The 18,991-nt window shown below is 32.3% G+C and overlaps 3 protein-coding genes across 3 annotated transcripts in view; all 3 read right to left on the minus strand.

Moving 5' to 3' along the window:
- LOC130901449 (centromere-associated protein E) overlaps window positions 1-5,045 on the minus strand; it is a 63,013-nt gene extending 57,968 nt beyond the window's left edge. Inside the window, exon 1 of the mRNA XM_057812859.1 lies at window positions 4,785-5,045. The gene's annotated coding sequence lies outside the window, so the exon portion shown is untranslated. The remainder of the gene's footprint in view (window positions 1-4,784) is intronic.
- A 1,163-nt stretch (window positions 5,046-6,208) lies between these two features.
- LOC130902490 (uncharacterized) lies at window positions 6,209-6,700 on the minus strand. Its single transcript, XM_057814679.1, has one exon. The coding sequence runs from the start codon at window positions 6,698-6,700 to the stop codon at window positions 6,209-6,211; it is 492 nt and encodes a 163-aa protein (XP_057670662.1).
- Window positions 6,701-7,196: 496 nt separating this feature from the next.
- The window catches only part of LOC130901462 (protein-tyrosine sulfotransferase), a 98,730-nt gene continuing 86,935 nt past the window's right edge, over window positions 7,197-18,991 (minus strand). Inside the window, exon 6 of the mRNA XM_057812879.1 lies at window positions 7,197-12,111. Within this exon, the coding sequence (XP_057668862.1) occupies window positions 11,793-12,111 (319 nt within the window). The 3' untranslated portion in view covers window positions 7,197-11,792. The remainder of the gene's footprint in view (window positions 12,112-18,991) is intronic.

Here is an 18,991-nt window from a genome sequence, read left to right on the forward strand (position 1 = left end):
TGGATGATTTCCTCTATGCTGTCCTCATGACTTTAAATTGTATCAGATAAGAAACTCAATAGAAAGGCTCTAGTTAGGTCCGTGATACTGAGAGACGCGAGGCGCTGGAGTCTTTAAAGTCGCACTCTTATTTTTGCTTTCTCCATACAGGGCCACCATACGATCACCCCTTACGTGAGGAAGGGGTTAAACCACTGAGGAGGATCTTAGATGGATAGAGGATCTTAAACCAGGAGGATCTTAGATGAAAGACCTTATGTACAACAGAAGGCCCTTCTGCATGCCCAGAGAGAGAGCTGGTGACCTTTTTTATTTTGTGACAATGCGCCTTGCTAAACGATTAACCAAGAAAGAGAATAATGGGCCAACGGCTTTATTCTTCATCGTGGCAATCCGCCGGGTCAATCGAATAATTAAGAAATTGATTTAACGTTGGGATAAATGGATTGTTAGACGAGGGGGTTCATTCAAATTTGATGTCGCATTACTACTTTATTTTTAATCAATTGATTTATAGTATTGTTTATACGTCACCTCACCTAGTCGAACAGATAAGTAATCATACTTATAATATGTTACTTTTTCGAAAAAGCCGCTTAAGGATCGATCTGATTCAATTAGTTATTTTTGTGAGTAAGTAAAAATTAGCGTAGTACTGATAAGAAACGATAAATATGATGAAAGTAAAAAGAAAACAGATCAGAATTTGTACGCTTGTGTTTTATGTTTTGCATGTTTGTAATTTAAATATAATACAGCAGATTGCCAAGCCCCCTACTTGTAGGACGAAAATAGATGTATTTAAACATTAATAAACCATTTGTCCCTGAGTGGTTCATCATCATTGCACTTTATCAGGGATCTAAAATAAAACCGAGAGCTATTTATGCAACTATTTTTCGAAAAAAATCGCCAGTATTCCTGTTGATTGTTGTATCGTTGTTTAAGAAAAATAAGGGTATTTGAAAGGTTGTTGTATTAAACTGAAGGCAGCTAATTTTTTTAATAATCGTTAATATGATCAGAGAATCGATGTATTTGAATGTTATTGATGGGCTTACAGCTTTGACTTGGCACCCAGTGATTTCTCAATTCACAACTTTATAAAAAAACAAATTATTAAGCAAAAAAATAAATGAAGTTCGTTTCAATAATCTGACTAGCGTACTCGACGAACATCAAACTATTGATAGCCCACTATCAGTGTACAAACTGTCTTAAATACTAAATCTTATCGTATACAATGATAACTCTAAATAATTATGAAATTTTTGTCGTTTAAATTTAATTGAAGATGAAAATAAGCATTTGGAGATACATTGATGAGGTTTGAATGCATAATCATGAATAATGGAAACTTTTAATCACTTAACTATATGATTAACAGATTCTAATGGTTTGGAAATGGAGGAAACGTATATCATTTTAAATGAAGTCCAATTTTTATATTTTTTAATGAATTTCCATTTTTTCCGTATTGTGAACCGTTATAGGGTTGAAAGGGTGCGTTTTAAGGAAAAAATAGTCTTAATGAAGAAGGCTGCACAACCTCTTATTTAAATTTTTTTTCGATATTTCCGAAATTTGACATTATTTTGTTTTTTTTTTAAATTTTTAATACCCTTCCTATGTACCCTTTTTTACTTACATATACAATAGAACCTCGATAATATAAAGGCAAAGGGAAACGTTAAACAATTTGAGTTATAGTAAGGGTTTAAGTCAAATAGTTTTTATTGGTTTATATTTTGACTTACAGAGGTTTGACTTTGAGCTTTGTTTAGGACTTAAAAATATTAACGAGCTACGTTAAATGAAACTTTGAAATCTGAAAATGTACGAGTACATACCTACTTTATTTTACATTTAAAGGTACATTTAGTCGGTAGTTTTTTTTGTTTCAAACTATCCACACTTTCTACGTGAATTTTATTTTCAATCTTAAATCTGTATTAATGATGTTCTAGAAAAGATCGTAAAGTGTTTAGAGCTTTCTTTGCTTCGCTGATAGATACAATCGTAGGCATAGGTAGGTGGAAAACAGTCACGTTTCGTCACCGTTTAAAACGTCGTATCCATCCAATAAACTCTCCAATTGACCTTTCCATTCTATGCAAACTTCTTTGCTTGCTTTGCACTTTGACAAAAAACTTTTTTGAAGGCCAGATCATGTCTTATCTTGGAATTTTCCAACTAACGATTGCAGGTTTTAAAATTTGCAGTGTAGATGTAGATGTCTTTTCCATAAAAGACTTCTGGCTTCTTCAGTTGTTCAGTTTCGTTTTTTAATATGATGGATAATGTACTCTCATGTATTCCAAACTGGACTGCAACGTTTTTTCTTTTCAAACTAATTTTCATAGCATCTATCGGTTTTTACTTCTCAGCATGTTATTGCTTTCAGTTTTCGTTTTGAAATCATTTCACTGTATTTAGACTTTATTTAGTCTATTGTTTAAAGCCATTTGGTAAACAATGGACAATAATCATGGTCTACAGGAAGCCTTTTATGTTAGCACATTCATTCAAAATCACTCATTGATAGATGATTGAAGTTACAAAGGTCTTCATAGTTACGACTTTGAGTTACTGAGTGCGAAGCCCAAATTATTCGTTTAAGTTAAGTACAAGATATTTTGGACTCCGATGGGAAAGGAAAACAACATTTTATGAATTCATAGAGGTTATTACGTTATTGGGGGTATATTGTATTATAATTTCCATGTTGAATTCGTTCTAAGTGTGTTCGTTATCTAATAGTTCAGCAAGTATAAATTCGTGATAATAATCGAAACTTGTTGCTTTCACTTTTCTTTACCAGGCGTGTTTAATGCCAATCGATATTTTTTTTCAAAAAAACAAGCTGCTACAAGCACGCAGTCGACATTTCTGAAAAGGCACGTCGGCTATGCCACATTCTATATATTTAAATTGTGTTCTTGTTTTCTTATTTTAAATATTTTCAGTTTGCTATTCTAAAAATATTGTTTGAAAACTATGAGAAGATATTCCTACACTCATATACGTGAATAACAATTAAGAATATACATCAAAAAGACCAATATCGTTGGTTTATATTATAATTAGTATTAAATGTTTTTCAAGTGGTTTAAATTCATCTTCGTAAGTGTATTAGTCAAGTTTTGAGGACCGAAGTTTTTTCTACTAAAAATTTATTTATTATATACATTCTTAATGCTTTGTATAAATTTGGTTCATAATCGTTTTGTAATAGCTTCGTTCGCTGTAGATATCCCGAACGTGTTCTGTGATCAAATTCATGCACAGTTTGAAATTGTGAGTTCGCGGTGCTAATAAATCATATGTAGGATTAAAAATCTTGTGTTCGCGAAACACAAAAAAGTCCGAACGTATTCTGAAAACGTCCAAAATATCCTCGGACCTGAGTAAGGATTGTTAATCCGGCGCATGTTCATCCATCCTATTTGGTATTTTTATGATATTTATCACGAGTTAACCTCTAACCTAGTTGCTTTTCTACGTACTTACAATAAAAAAAATGTGAATATTATAAACATTTTATTCTCCTAGCTAGTTTTGTATTCAAATCAGCATGCGTATTTGACACGTTCAGAAGATATTCAGAATACATTCGGAATGCGTTCAAATTATCTACCGCGAACAAAGCTAATACCACCACAATAGTAATTACGTTGTTGTCAGATCTTTTGCATTTACGGAAATAAATTATTTTAAATGGACCGCCCCAAATTTTTCATATATTTTATATCTAAATGCAATAATTTCTAATTTCTGAATATGCATACAGAGTTATAACCATTTTTCGCAAAAAGGCGAAATGAATTTGTGGTTGGTTAACGTTTCCATCAAAAGAACTACGTTCTGTTTTTTGTCTAGCATCTGACACTAATGTTAAGACGTTTCTTGATTAAAGTATTATCACGTTCCCGTGCTTCTTTTGGAGTTACCCTTGTATTATTAATTACTTTTAAGCGCATAACGTGACCCACGTAAGCTAATTTCAGTTACAGTATAACCATACCCTCTGTTTTATTATGCATTAGCATTAGTCTCTAAGTATAATATCCACATTATTTAAGTTGAATTTTTTTCATTTTGTCATTATCTACGATTACATCCAATACAGAAATATTGAAAATACATAATATTCAGTCAATTTAACATCAAGATCAGAACTTTAGAGCAGAACACTTCCCTTGTGTTTATAAATGCATCTTCTACCTATTATTCTTTATAATTTACCGCTACTTTGGGCCATTATCGAGGCGTCGTCGGCAAAACGTATTTTGTTTATTTATATTGTTCGTTGTGTATTCATATATAGCATCATAAAAATTTTTATCCCTATCAAACACCTTTTCTTATACTTTTCGATTTTGATTCTGTAGTGCCTAACGCGATCGAATATTTTGTTGTAAATAAACAAAACAAACGAAAATATATAGACGCCCTGTATTAGATAATTTGGAGCGAATAATGCTTCCCTTGTCATCATTGCATTTCTGAATACCAGCTGCACTTCGCCGATGTCTTATTCAAGCTTTCTGTATACATAAATTTTTATATAAATGAAAATTTTATAGCTATTATTTTGTGACTGATTATTCTCGTGTGAAATATTATATTATATACCTACATGAACTTTTATAAAAGTGTGAAAACAACGTCCTTTCTAACCTACAATAAAGGGCAGTGTCTATATATGTATTATAAGCCGTTAACAACGAACTGATTCATTACATATAGGTATAATATATATAATAAAATAATTAAAAACTCACCAACAATAATCATGTACAACACTGTTTTTATACACAATTTTTTTAAAACACACACTATTTATAAGTGAAATCAACAGAGCTCAATTTCAAATTCCTCGTTGGAAAAAAAAAGTAAATAAAAACATAAACAAAAAAACTGCGTGAACTATTATTTAACGTATTATTTTAAGCGAATATGTTTATTGTTCAATTTCGATTTAGTTGTGATGTTTTCTCATGCTCTCACAGTTTTCGGTTGCGTTTAACATGGGTGGGAAGCGCAGTTGCCAGCTAATCCGTATTATAAAACCTAAGCCACTTATTCATAAAGATAAATTTAAATGAAAAATAAATTTGAAGATGTTCATTCGTGTGATTGATTTTTTGGATAAACTACGGAAATGATACTAATAGGAATAAGAAGATATAAAAATTATATTGTTTTTTATGTTTATACAGTAATCGTTCCTTTTCATAAAACCTACTCTTCTTTTTATTGATAGCTTGTATAATAATTGTTTTTTAAAGAATAAAATCACTAAAAATTGTAATCGAAATAATTACCTAATTTCGAATGTTATCATTCTTCATAAATTGCTCGTTTAAAATATTTAGAATAATGAGTTGATTGTTGATGTAACAGAGTCAAAGCATTAAAAAATAACTACATTTTGAGAAAAAAATAAATATAACCAGTACTTCATTGTAAAATTTTAAATCTAGCAACGTCGGAGAAGAATTAAATGAAGTTTGCTAGTCTTTTCAACGAGCTCAAAATGCATTGCTGACATGCGCCGAAGAATTTCAACACATCTGCATTGATTGATTAAATTAGTTTCCAACGACTGGGGGTATTAACCAAATACAATATACTGGGAAGCTGAGTAGGCGTCAAGGGAATCAAAATTTCAAATAATTTTTCGAAAATTATGTAAATTTTGAGTAGATTTTGAATTTATTTCCATATGAATTCATATATATTATTAAATTATACGTGCATGGAGTATATTCTATGTGGCAGTATAAGGTGTTGTCTAGCTAGTGGGATAGAAATCGTTTTTCATATTCTAAAGTGAAATACAGTCTATGATCTAGGCGAGAGCTCCAATGTACATTGACCGTTAAATTTAAAATGAATAATTCATTTCAGTTAGATCGATATAGTAATTTTTATATCCACAGGTATATTTTGATCTAATGTTGAATACGGAATACAATATTTGTATTTCCAAAAAATATTCAATTATAGGTTTTTCGTTTATGCTAAATAAAATATTGTAGATATTGAAATCCAGCCTTAAGTAGGCAACTATAAATACGATGTTAATATTTTGGTTGCCTATATATTAGATATAGGTCACCTATTTCTTTGGGCTCTACAACGAGTCTTTCATTTTTTTCTAAATAATTTTTTTTATTCCTGCGTTAAGTCCAATGACTTGTGTTTACTGGGTGATGTTTAATCTTATTTGTGATTCTGATGACCAGCTATCTTGCCATCTTATTTGTGGTCTTCCACTTGATCTTTTCCCTTCGGGTTTTCCATCTCTTATGATCTTTGCTAGTCTGTACTTCTCCTTTCCCGTTACGTGTTGTCTTACTATATCCTGAATATTACATTGTTGCCGGATATCTTCGTTTCTTACATGGTCTCGTCTAGTCTTCCCTATTAAGCATCCTAATGTTTTCATCTCAGTTGTTCTTAGAGTTTGTTTTGTTTTCTTTGTATCGACTCTGGTTTCTATGGCATACGTCAGTATTGGTGTTATACATGTTTTGTAGATTCTTGTTTTCGTTTCTATTCCTATATGTTTGTTTCTCCACACTATGTCCCTTAACGCACCTGTTGTGGCTGCTGCTTTTCTTACTTGGTATATCGTCTCTTGGTAAATATCGCGGTGGCTTGTTACATCTACTCCTAAGTATTTTGATGACATTACTTGCTTTATGATTGTCCCTTCTATCTCCAGCTTACATCTTAATGGTTCCTTAGATACTGTTAGAAATTCTGTTTTCTCTGGTGTAACATTCGCTATTAGATATCAGTACCGCATCATCCGCATAGCATAGAATCGTGATGTTTCTGTTTCCTCTTTTGTATCCTTGTAGATCTTTTACTTTTTTTTATCATTTTGTCCATAATCAGGTTAATTAGAAATGGACTTAAGCTGTCTCCTTGTCTTATACCTGTGTTCACCTTTATTTTTTCAGAAATTATTTATTTACTTTAATTCAAATATGAACCGTGAAAATGCTGTTTAATACTACATATACTAATTTAATACTTACTGCAAAGAGCAACAAAAAAATTTTATTTATAACAATAAATAGAAATAAAATTTATTTTGATACGGATACTGGCAAGTTCCAACTCGGTAATACTTTTGGACTTGATGTTGAAATTGAGGAGATAGAGGCATTAAAACGAAAAAATAATTTAAAATTCGTTTTATTAAACAAATTAGATAATTTTAGTCATTATTTTTTTATATTAAATTAACATATTCATTTTATTACAAATCGATAAATTTTTTGTTAACAGAAAGTCACAATATTTGAAGTTTGATTTCTGCAGAAATAATTTTGGTAATTATCTAGATTAGGTTACACCCCTCCGATTTAGTTAAAATTTTAGTATGTTATAGAGAAAATTACGCTAAACAAGAATATGTATATATTAAAACTTTACACCAATTTTCACATTGTCCTATTCTGTCCCTCTTATATCTCTTCTAACGATTAATTTAAAATATTACAATCACTGAAAAATTATTATAATTATTTGATTCTTTAAACGAAAGAAAGTACCTGAAGGGATGGTTTCCGCACCCTATATATATGAATATTTTTGTTCAGCGTGATTTTCTTTATAACACACTAAAATTTTAACGAAATAAGAATGGTGTAACCAAATATATATAATTTATTCAGGACGTTCTGTTATATAAATAAATAATAAAAAATACGGGGTATTTTTATCACAATAATTATTCCGTTTTAAGTACCATACTTCAGACAATTTTGTTTTTTTATGTTTGAATATTTTTCTATTTGATATGAGCAGAATATTTGCATTTTCTGCTATAAGACAAGCAGCATATATCCTTTTGAATTCTGATTCTAGACATTGAGAAACAATTTTATTTTGCTACTTTACGTCGATAATAAGCTTTATAAAAATGGGTTGTTTTTCTCAATTCTCAACTGGATGAATTCAAAGATAATATGGCTGCCTACTCCAAGGAACAAGGAGAGCGTTTTCACCAAGATGTGATGAACTTTGAACGGCGTTATCAAGGGTAGTACAACGAGAATATGATAGGAGATAATATATGGAGCTTAATAATAGATAGCTCCTACGAGCATAAAACACTTTTAGACATTAATTTCCTGTTAAACTACAAAAAAATATTATTGTTTATATAAATCTTACATAAGAAAACTATTATGTCATAATGTAAAATAAAATTACTTTTGCTAAACAATTGAAAAGCTGCTTTAGATTAAAATTCGACATGCTAAAAGTCAAACTCAAAAATTGTGTTGACCTTTGTTATCATTTTTATCATTTTCAAAATTGAATTTGATTATAATGGTGAGAAATATAAACAATTTTGATTTTCGGCTAATTACCCAGTACAATTGATATAGTTTGAGGCCTGCCCTTTGTAAATATATGTTTCCTCCAAGTTAGACGTCTAGCCAAGTGCATGCCTAGGTATTTTGCGCCCTCTGCTTGTGGAAGTTTACTCTTGTTTATATTTACCAGTGGAAATATTAATCTTCTTATGTCACGTGTATCGATTTTGCTTCATCGGCTTTAATCCGCCATGTTTATCTTCTTAGAACGAATGTCACGTGTAATGATTTTGCTTTATTGGCTTTAATCCGCCATGTTTTCAGCCAGCATTGTGGGATGACTTGTTGGATCATTTTGAGATGATAGCACAGCAGTGTCATCAGCATATGTAGCTGTGATAGTGGATCTTCAAGTAGGTAAGTTTACATCAGGTAAATAATTGGTCTTAAGACACTTCCTTGCTTGTCTTGTGTCACTGTGAAATTTCTGCTAGTTTGAGGAGTTGATAGTGGGAATCGGAAATTAATTTCTCAAGTTTTGACTTGCAGACCGCTATGCCAGACTTTATCGAAACCTCGAGACGCATTAAGGAAGGATGCAAAACAGTATCTTTTGTCATTTAAATACCTTATTAATTTAATTAACTAGCCTATGAATTTGTTCTACCGATGCATGCTTATTTACATGTAATTGACAAACAAAAAGTCTTATGTCAACTTCGAACAAACAACAAACGAGCAGTGTTACCAAGTTAGGGGTTTTCTCCCCAAATTTAGGGTAAAAAATGTGGGATTGGATGTTTTTGAGGGTATTATATTTTTAGGAGTACTTTTAGAGATTTTTATACCTTTTATTTTTAATTATAAACCAAGCAAAATAAAGGTCTAATAGTATGGGAAATTATTTAATGTCAATATGTATGATTGTAAAAAATTAGAATCTGAAAAAAATTATATGTTACTAGGCATTTTAATATTTTATATTTTTAATGTATTATTTATTTATTTCGGGTGGAATCCCTAGTAACTGTGGGTATTTTAGGGGTTTTTGATTTCGGTTTTAGGGAAAATTTTTTTTTTAGAGTTGGCAACACTGAAGACAGTTCCTGATCGGTACTAGTACAGTCAGTACCTATCCGATAATGTGTATATCCAATTTAAAATATTAAATGTCATCGGAAATTTACTAGGAAATTCAAGCAAGGTGAAATTGCGAAAAGCTCGGATTGATTGAATATCAATTACAATTTTTTTTTCATCAAATTTGTCTGAGCACAATTACTATAATCGGTGTAATAAGAACCCGCATTTTAATTATAAACAAATTAAGTTATAAATACCTACAACCTATTTGAACTCTTGTTACTTTGATAACAATAAAAAATTTTAAGTCTTCTTAAAATATAATTAAAATAAAAAAAAACGTAAAATCGTATTATGGAAACAGATCAAAAGTATACATAAACTAATCATTAATAATGGCCCAAGTTTTTAGCAGAGACCATGTAAAATGTGAGTATATAGCCATAATAAATGACATTGTTTTATTCTGAAATTTTATGGTTATCATCCATGGTAATAATGGCACTATACTTGAGAGATTTAGACCAATATGATTTTTTTATTGTTTAAAATCAAGTTTATAAACTTTCGAAGCAAATAATCTGTAATGCCTAGTTTATACGAAGCCTTCACTAGCTGCCAGTCCTGCAGCAAACCTGTTAGCTCGGCCACTGTTGTTTAGACGAGGCCATTCATTCATTCATATTTATAAACAACTTCTCTGTACTATTAAGAGAAGAATTGATTGATATACATTAGAATAAAAAACAGCGAAACGACTTTCTATAAGAAAATGGTCAAGACCTATAACTAGAGCTTCTGATTTGTTACTGAAACAACCAAGACTCTTCTGAGTTCAAATTGGTTTTATACTGAAAACTTTGATGAGTTACTTTCACTTATACAGAGCTCGTGTCAACGCCAAGACACTGCATTACCAACAAATATAAAATTAGAAGTGTCGTTATCGTTTTGGCTTTACAAACAGATCATATCCATCAAACCATTTTTCTTTTGGCTCATGAACGTTCCTGGAAGTTCTACAACAAAATTGCGAGAAAATTCAACGAAGAGGAAAATTCGTTTATGGAAAACACGAATCCTTGTAGTATAAACGGCGTTGTGATTCATACAAAAATAAAGAAACGCGCGCTTTGGTACTAGAACAACTTGTAGACTTGTATCAATGACTATCGATGAAGTAATTATCTTCTTCTTCTTTTCTACTCCGATTCCATAGAAGGGTTCAGGATATACGAAAAGATTTTCCTTTTATACTTTAACAAATCTATCCTTACAATGTCCGTCCATTTTTTTTTTCTAAGCCCATTCAACTTCTTCAGGCTTGGATCATATGACATTGGAGTTCTAATATCTGATTTGTTATCGATGATGATGATAATCTCCTGTCTGTGGTATTGCGATCCAATTTTTTTCAATGACGTATGTTTTTGCTCAAAAAATGTTTGGTTTGTTGTCTAATCTTTCACGGCGTTAATTCTGGGCCCGTATACTCCTCTTCCAATTTTATCTGCTGTTTTCGAGTCATTCATGTACAACTTTTTTATTTCATTTTGATGTTGGTACGCTTTTTCCGTGAATTATTTATTAGTTTGTTGTTAATCGAAAAATATACAAGATCTGGGGCTGGGGGGAGCGTTTACAAGCCAAAGGCTAAATCATTTGAAGGATACGATTCGGGTGTAGAGCCAGAACGATAGCGATACTCTTCTAAGTAAATTTTGATTGGTGATTCATCTCTCATCAGAGTGTCTTGGAGCTGAATCGTGATCTGTATAAGTGTGAGCAGCTCACCAAAGTTTTCAGCAACCACCAATTTGTACTCAGAATGATCTTGATTGTTTCAGTAACAAATTAGAAGCTCCATTTATAGGTCTTAACCAGTTTCTTATCCAAAGTCGTTTCGCTTGTCTTCAGGACTGGCAGCTAGCGAAGGCGCTTCGTATAAACTCTACTTAATTGTACAAAAACCTAACGCCAATAACATTATTAGCAACAACGTGAGGCAAATCGATAATAATTTTGGTAGTGATGAGTATACCAAAAACTAAGATGCATTACCATTTTGCATGGTCCCGCACTTCCTGATTCCATAATTTGAGCAGACACCAATTCAATAATCACAAAATGTCAATCTCCATCACAACTTATTAGTATCACTAAAAAATGGTCCACACACAAATTTAATTTATTAATCGCCAGATAGACCAGTTCGGGGAATAACTAAACAAAATTAAAACTGCCAAGTAATTGTATGTTTTTACATCTTTTTATCAAATATGTTTTCGATACTTGTGAAAAAAAACTACCTGAAGATTTAATTACGATATTAAAATTATTCCCAACGTAGACCTAATCGATCAGTTGTCAAGTAATACTATTTGGACTTTCGCTAGGATCTCTATCGATACCGGGATCAGGTTCTGTAAAATAACTCCACAGCATTTCTTTGGCTTTTCTATCCCAAACGTTCTTATTTTCTTGTATTTCCTTAGTTTTGCTGGCTACTTCGTCATCTGGTTTGCCGTAGTTTGGAGGATTAGCGTACGGGTCATAACCTAATACCGATAACATGGGCGCTATTTCAGCCATGTCTCTAACGACATCTTCAGGTATTTTTCCTACCCATTTTGTCATGGCTTCTAGATTTACTGGTTTAATTACTTGATCACTAGAACGTTCCACCCTGAAAAATGTAAATATAAACCATTAATAAAATATAAATAACGAAATTCGAAAAAAATGTGTTTGATTATAATTAATTTTCGTTGTAATTTATAAAAAACAAAATTGAAAAATTAGATTATATAAAACGTCATGTATTACGTCACTTAATAAGTCTGACACTGACACAAGATGGCGCTGCCATTGTTAAATTCATATAACGTTTATTAAGTATCAACTTTTAAAAAACTATGTATGAAATATCATGACATTTCGATTAGTTAAAAACAAGTGACAGACATTTAAGTGAAGCTACTTTTTTTATTTTCAAAACAATGGATTTAAAATAATTTCGTGGGTTAATTTATCATTGCTTCTTGATGACGTCACTCAATACGGCGGCCTTACTGAAATGTTTAAAATACCTATAAAATTTTTTAATTTTTAATATTTTTCTGTATAAATATCGATCAAAGAACTAAAAAATATATAATAAATGTTGCATATTTTGAGCTTCTTTGTTTCGGGTAAATAAAGAAGGAAGCGACTTCGACAATTCAAACACAAATAACGCTCGAACATGAAAATTGGCGAATATTATTCAAAAATTACCGATTTGACCGATTATTTATGAACAATCGAAAATCTTTATTTTAATTGTTTTGCACAGAAAAATCAATTTATCTCAAGGAGTAAAATGATTTTAGGTATTGGTAAAGGGGTAAAGGTATGCTTGATAAAAAAAGAAGTACGTTGGTACTACTTTTCGATACTCACATAAAATACACGGTGATTCATTAAAAAAAACGAGAATATAATGTATTAGCATTTTGAGTATGAATATTATTGAATTAAATAATTTTACAAAATTTTGATATTGCAAGCAATTGCATGCCATTTTTTGCATCATGTCAAGCAGCCCTATGTTACACTTCGTAATTCGTTCAATTAATGTTGACGCAAACGGGGGTGTCAGCGCGGTCGCGAGCGTAATAATTTAGAAATTGACCTTTATACACAACTTTTAAAATAACCTTTCATTAGTAATCAACATAGACATTAAAACTTTTGACATAATCTCAAATCAACGTTCATTTTTGTTAATTGTCTAAACATTCTGATTCATGATTCGGACAGCAGAGAGAAATTTAAACAAACTACACCTTTAATTGGATCTCGAAATGTACATAAACAATTCATTCAACTAGCTCTAATCTACCACAATAGTATCATGTTCGAAGTTTAAAGTTAATCGTTCTGCTAACGCGAGTTTTACAATTTCAGTCGAGCGTTAAGGTGTGAGAAGTTAGAGGCGAAAACTATTTTATCGTGTTACGAGTGTAAAACGTTTCCAAATCGCCTGAAATTTCGAATCAACAGATAAAAAAAAACAAGTCGTTTTTATCCATTACTTTTTATTGTTTGCTGATTCTCTTTTACGTATACTTTGTTGTGTTTCACGAGTTTAATAGCTTACGTGTATTGCTTAAGAAATAAAAATATATCATCATCAAGCCTTTCAATCCTTTGTATTATGTATATCGCTTTTAGCGCTTTAAAATCCTTTTTTGAAGTGGATTACTCCTCGTTTTCTATTTTTGTGTTTTTTATAGTTTATCTTTTATCTTGGCTGTTTTTGTTACTATTTTCCATTCCTCTAATTTCCGGCATACTCTCCAGTTCATTATATAAAGTGTTTCTATGTCTTCCTCCATTTCGTTTCTCCAAATCTTTCTCGGCCTATCTCTTCTCTTTGGCCACAATTGCATCCCTTCCGTTATTATTTTAATCATTTTAGATGGGTTTCTTCTCATTATATGCCCAGCCCAATTGAGTCTATTTCTTCGTTTTTCTTTGCTCTCCTTTCTACCTCCTGTGCTATGTTTGGACCTGTTGTAGTTCTCATTATCTTTCACTCGGTTCTTTTAAGTTTTTCTCATTAATGGTCTACATTACTTTTTATTGTTTGCTGATTCTCTTTTACGTATACCTACTTTGTTTTGTTGTATTGTTTTATGAGTTTTTAAAATAGTTTTTAAAATATTGCTTAAGAAATAAACATATATGGAAACATTTAAACTCTGTGTTAAATTTGGGTCAGCTACCTGTGCTGGTGAACTCCTAGCTGGACCCTGTTCGTACTTTCTGTGTACCTGTTTTTTATTACTGTTGAGGTGGAAAACAATTTTTTTTATTAACAATTTTAAATTATTACAACAGTAAATAATAAGTACTGATTAAAAAACAAGGAAATACGTTTTTGAATGACGAAAATCGTAGCAATTTGAGAAGCACGGTGTTTACTATATTCGGTTTCCTCAAAATTTTATGGTAGATGGCGATACTAGATTAAATCCATACGATTTTCAGTTAGTGGGTTATAGCATTGAAGTTACTACTGTAGCTTAATTGATAAAACGAAGTTTTTATGATGAATAATTTCATTTATTTAATAATTTTGTCGTCATTATTTCTTGCCAATTCCCATCATAAATGGTTTATCGAATGAAAAATGACATGAATTGACGTCCATTGAAGCCAATTGACGTCTATTGTCATTTGATGTTGATGGATGTCTTGTGATGTCGATTTATGTCAATCATATTTTGGTTAATTTAATTCATTCTTTCCTAATAATGCCCAAAATTTCTTTCGTTTTGGCACATAAACAGCTATACAGGAATTAACTGCAAAAAAAACTGAGCTCGCTACATGCTTCCTATGAGGAGAGATCGCTATGTTGTGAAAAAATACTATTGAAGTCAAGACTTGATAAACGTTGTTCGGATTTGCCCTCAAAAAATTAACCGTTAAAAAGTGGTTTGCAAGTTTGAACGAGGCCAAATAAGCACCAAAGAAGAAGCAAGCAGTGGACCCAAAGAAGCTGTCACAGACAAAAACATCAAGAAAGATCACAAAACAATTGCGGATAATCTTGATTGAGGTAGTTGAGATCCTAGAGATATCAACGAAACGTTTGGATATATCTTGAATGAATATTTCGTTACGCGAAAGTTATGTTTAAAGTGGGTGCTTCGAGACCTCATAATCCATCAATAAAAACAACAAATTTATTTTTCTGAGCAGTTCGAATGCAATAAACCCGAAATTTTGCATGGATATTTGATAATGATTGATAATCATTTCACACCAAAGTCAAATTGATAATCAGCTGAGTGGAATGTACGTGATGAACCGATTAGAAAGCATGGAAAGGCACAAAAGTCGACTATGTTATGGCATCAGTATATTGGGATGTGCATGGTAAAATATTCATCGACTATATTGAAAAGGGAGAAAGTATTGATGGCGATCATTACGTAATATTATTGAAGCATTGAAGGATGAAATCGCAGAAAAATGACTCTCTTTAGAGAAAGAGAAAGAGCCGTATCATCAGGACAATACACTACAGCAAAATTGCATAAATTGGGCTTCGAATTGCTTTAACATCCACCGTATTTTCTAGATATGACCCCCATCGATTTTCTCCTTTTCTCGGATTAATTAGCGATGATAGTTGCGTACAATAATTTTTAACAAATCTTTGTCAACTACCTATTAATGAATATGATAATGTGTCTAATAGAAGAGAAACGACGTTAAACAAAAATTTTTATTGTGGTTCAAATAATCAATGGTTTTTAATTAAGTTATATCGATACACATTTTTTTATGTTTTCGACCACTAAGGTCATTAACACTTAGCAAAATTGAATTATATTTTACTTTAAATAAGACCAAAGAAAAAAAATATGAGATAAAACATTTCCGTCCAACCGTTAATTTTTCTGGAATATTGAGACAGGTGTTCATTTTCCCGAGACCAATATGTTTACGAAAACATACACGCTTAAACAATATATTCTTAAAATAATGTTTTTTTTTTTATTTTCTCCCATAATTTCACTGAATTCCATTCCTTTGATGTATATAACGAGTTGTTTTTACGGCTCCCATTTCTTTTAAAAATATTCAGAGTTTATTTTCATGTTTTGATATCAAATTTTCGAATTCTTTAACTATTTCGATGCTGGAGATACAAAATCGTAATGATACTTTAGGAATTCACACAAAGTCGGATTATAAACACCTCCTGTCATTCCGCGGTGTCTTTCATCTTCTCCTTAGTTCTGTGGAAGATTCCGTGAGGTCTTCTTTTGTCGTGGAAGGTTAGCTCCACACATTATCTATATTCCAAGTCTTTACGTCTATGTAACTGTTCGCAGTTAATTCCCACGCTCCACCGCCAGTTTCAATAAAAAGAAACTCGATTTTTGCTTCCATTAAAATGCCTGTCCAAATAATCGAGGAATCTCCTTCACAATCCACTTTTTTATGCAATCGCGAACCGTTCTCCAGCTTCGTTTAGTGGTGGCCGCGATTAGGTAACTAGCCTTATATAATGACGGACGTCAAACGGTCTAAAGCAGTCATGTCGAAGATAAGGCCCGCGGGCCGCTTCCGACCCATGGGCCGTATCAATAAGGCCTGCGATCGCAATGTGTCACAGAAAGAATGAGGTTTTTTAGAGCTTTTAGACCTCATTCGATTCCTCTAATCGTACTTTCAAGTCTACGGATGTTTATAAGTAATTTCAAGGGCAGTGCGTGCCTAGACAAACGAGAGAGAAAGACATTATCGCCATCTCTTAAAAGCAAGCGGAAATATAAAACGAGTGCGTCGACGAGACGTGAGACAGTTGAGTCGAGTAATCGAAGCGATACGGTTGGAGAAGGATTTTAATTGTACTGCGAAGTAGTGATTGTGAAGGTATGGCCCTCTGCAAGATTCGAGTTTGATACCTCTGGTCTAAGGATTATATAGTTAAGTTTCATTTTTTCATAGTAGCAATATATATTTTTTTCTCAAAAATTTTTAGTTTTATAGAGGTGCAACTTTCGATTTTCTATTACAAATACAAAAAAGCATTTTTTGGACTTACTTGGTGTTAGGACTTAAGCGACGATATGACATTATTGAAGTAAACGGTATTTCGAAACTAATACATTCTTTCACAAATGAATAAAGTTAAGTTAATAGACCATTACTTTGTAAAAAATCAACTTCTACTAAATCAACTTTACCTAGACAGAGTCACCTTGGTTCAAACGGTGTTCCTTTCCCTTGTTACTCACGTATACGTGATACCTTACTCGATAAATTACCATGAATGGATGAAGTGGCAAACATTGTTTTGCTTTTAACTAAGTTTCGAATAAAACAAATTTAAAAAGTTCTTTTCGAGTTGAGTTATAAATTCAGAAGTAGTTCCGGGTCATTTCAATTTTTCTCCATTTTCACTGCTTAAAATCTATAAATTTTCAATCGGGTCGAGATAAATAAATAACCCTTAGAACGACAGCCGAAGGACTAATAGTTTCGGGGCATAAATTATGGTCTTTATTCATCAGAGACGGATTATATTCTCGAACATATTTGTCTCTCTAAAATTTCTGGTATAGCTTCAGAAAAGTAATTTTGATAAAAACTTTATAATTTTGGTTTTAGTTATTTCTAGTACTACTAATAATTAATTTCATACATTTAGTACAAGATCTAACTAAAGTGACGGGTGATGTTAAAAAATTTCCATTAATTTTATCCATACTGTAATGATGTATTGTTGGAACGGTTGCCACACAAATTAAATAACAAGTAGCTCAAAGCTCAAAGCATGCTTCAGTTTCAGCAATTGCTTCTTTATTTGAGCTGAATTCCTTACCGGCGAGCACATTTTTAGATTCATGAAAAGCATATAGTCACTGGGGGCCAGATCTGGACTATACGTTGGATGAGGAAGAAACAGTGGTTTTTGCTTCGACATGAGGCCGTTTTTCCTTGATTGTTCCTTTTGGAGATAGTAGTTAAACAATATTACATGCGCATCCCAAAATATTGAAACTATAACCTACCCAGCTGACTGTTGTGCCTTTGGACGTTTCGGATATATTTGACCGGCTGCAGTCAACTCGGATGAAGATCGCTTTGATTCCGGAGTGAAGTAAGGGATCCATTGTCACTTATCGACGCAAAAAACATGATTTATTACGTGTAAACATGACCACACACTGCTCCGAATCATCAACACGTTGTTGTATTTGATCGACTGTGAGTAACCGCGGCTCCCACTCTTTCAATTGTAAACACACTGTCTTCTGATATCTCTACGGCCTCAGGTATCGCACGCAATTTCAATTTACGATTAGATATAACCGATTTGTGGACTTTTTTGATGTTTTCTGGAGTAATCACCTCGATTGGACGACCAGAACTGTCACCATCATCATCATTATATCATCATTCACCATCATACCGCGTTTAAATGCAGCAAACCAATAACAAATGGTTCTTTTCGATGGAGCAGAGTCCATCGCATCGCTTCTCAGTTGCAGAATCTTATAATTGATTCGATAGTATCGAGCTGCAAATCGGAAAAAACCCGGAAGCTTGAGCTCTGATCCCGAACCGATCCGTTCTTTGGAACAAAATCGGAACGGAGTCGGATCGGAGTGTGTCCAGGTCTTTAGGCACCGTTTTTGGGATGGTCCTTCTGATGTTACATGTTATAAGCGAGTAGGAATTAAAACGCTTCCAAAAACGGTATAGATTAGCAGGTTGATCCAATAACATACAAAACCCAGTAATTAGTTCTCGTCTTCGAATTAAGGCATACAAAGTTTGACTAATAAAGTTACCTGATGAAACCTGAAGTGAACTGATCTATGTTATGTGACCATAAAAGTCTAGGGCGGACCTTAGACAATCAATTTTATTATTATTAGGTTAGTTCGAACCTGCTAGTCTGGACAGTTCGTGGAACGGTTATCGGAAGCGTTTATAGATATTTTCTGCGCAATCTCCAGTCATGCACGGTTCTTGTGACAGTACTTGCAATCAAC

The sequence above is a fragment of the Diorhabda carinulata genome, chromosome X (genome assembly GCF_026250575.1).
Source record: "Diorhabda carinulata isolate Delta chromosome X, icDioCari1.1, whole genome shotgun sequence".
NCBI lineage: Eukaryota > Metazoa > Arthropoda > Insecta > Coleoptera > Chrysomelidae > Diorhabda > Diorhabda carinulata.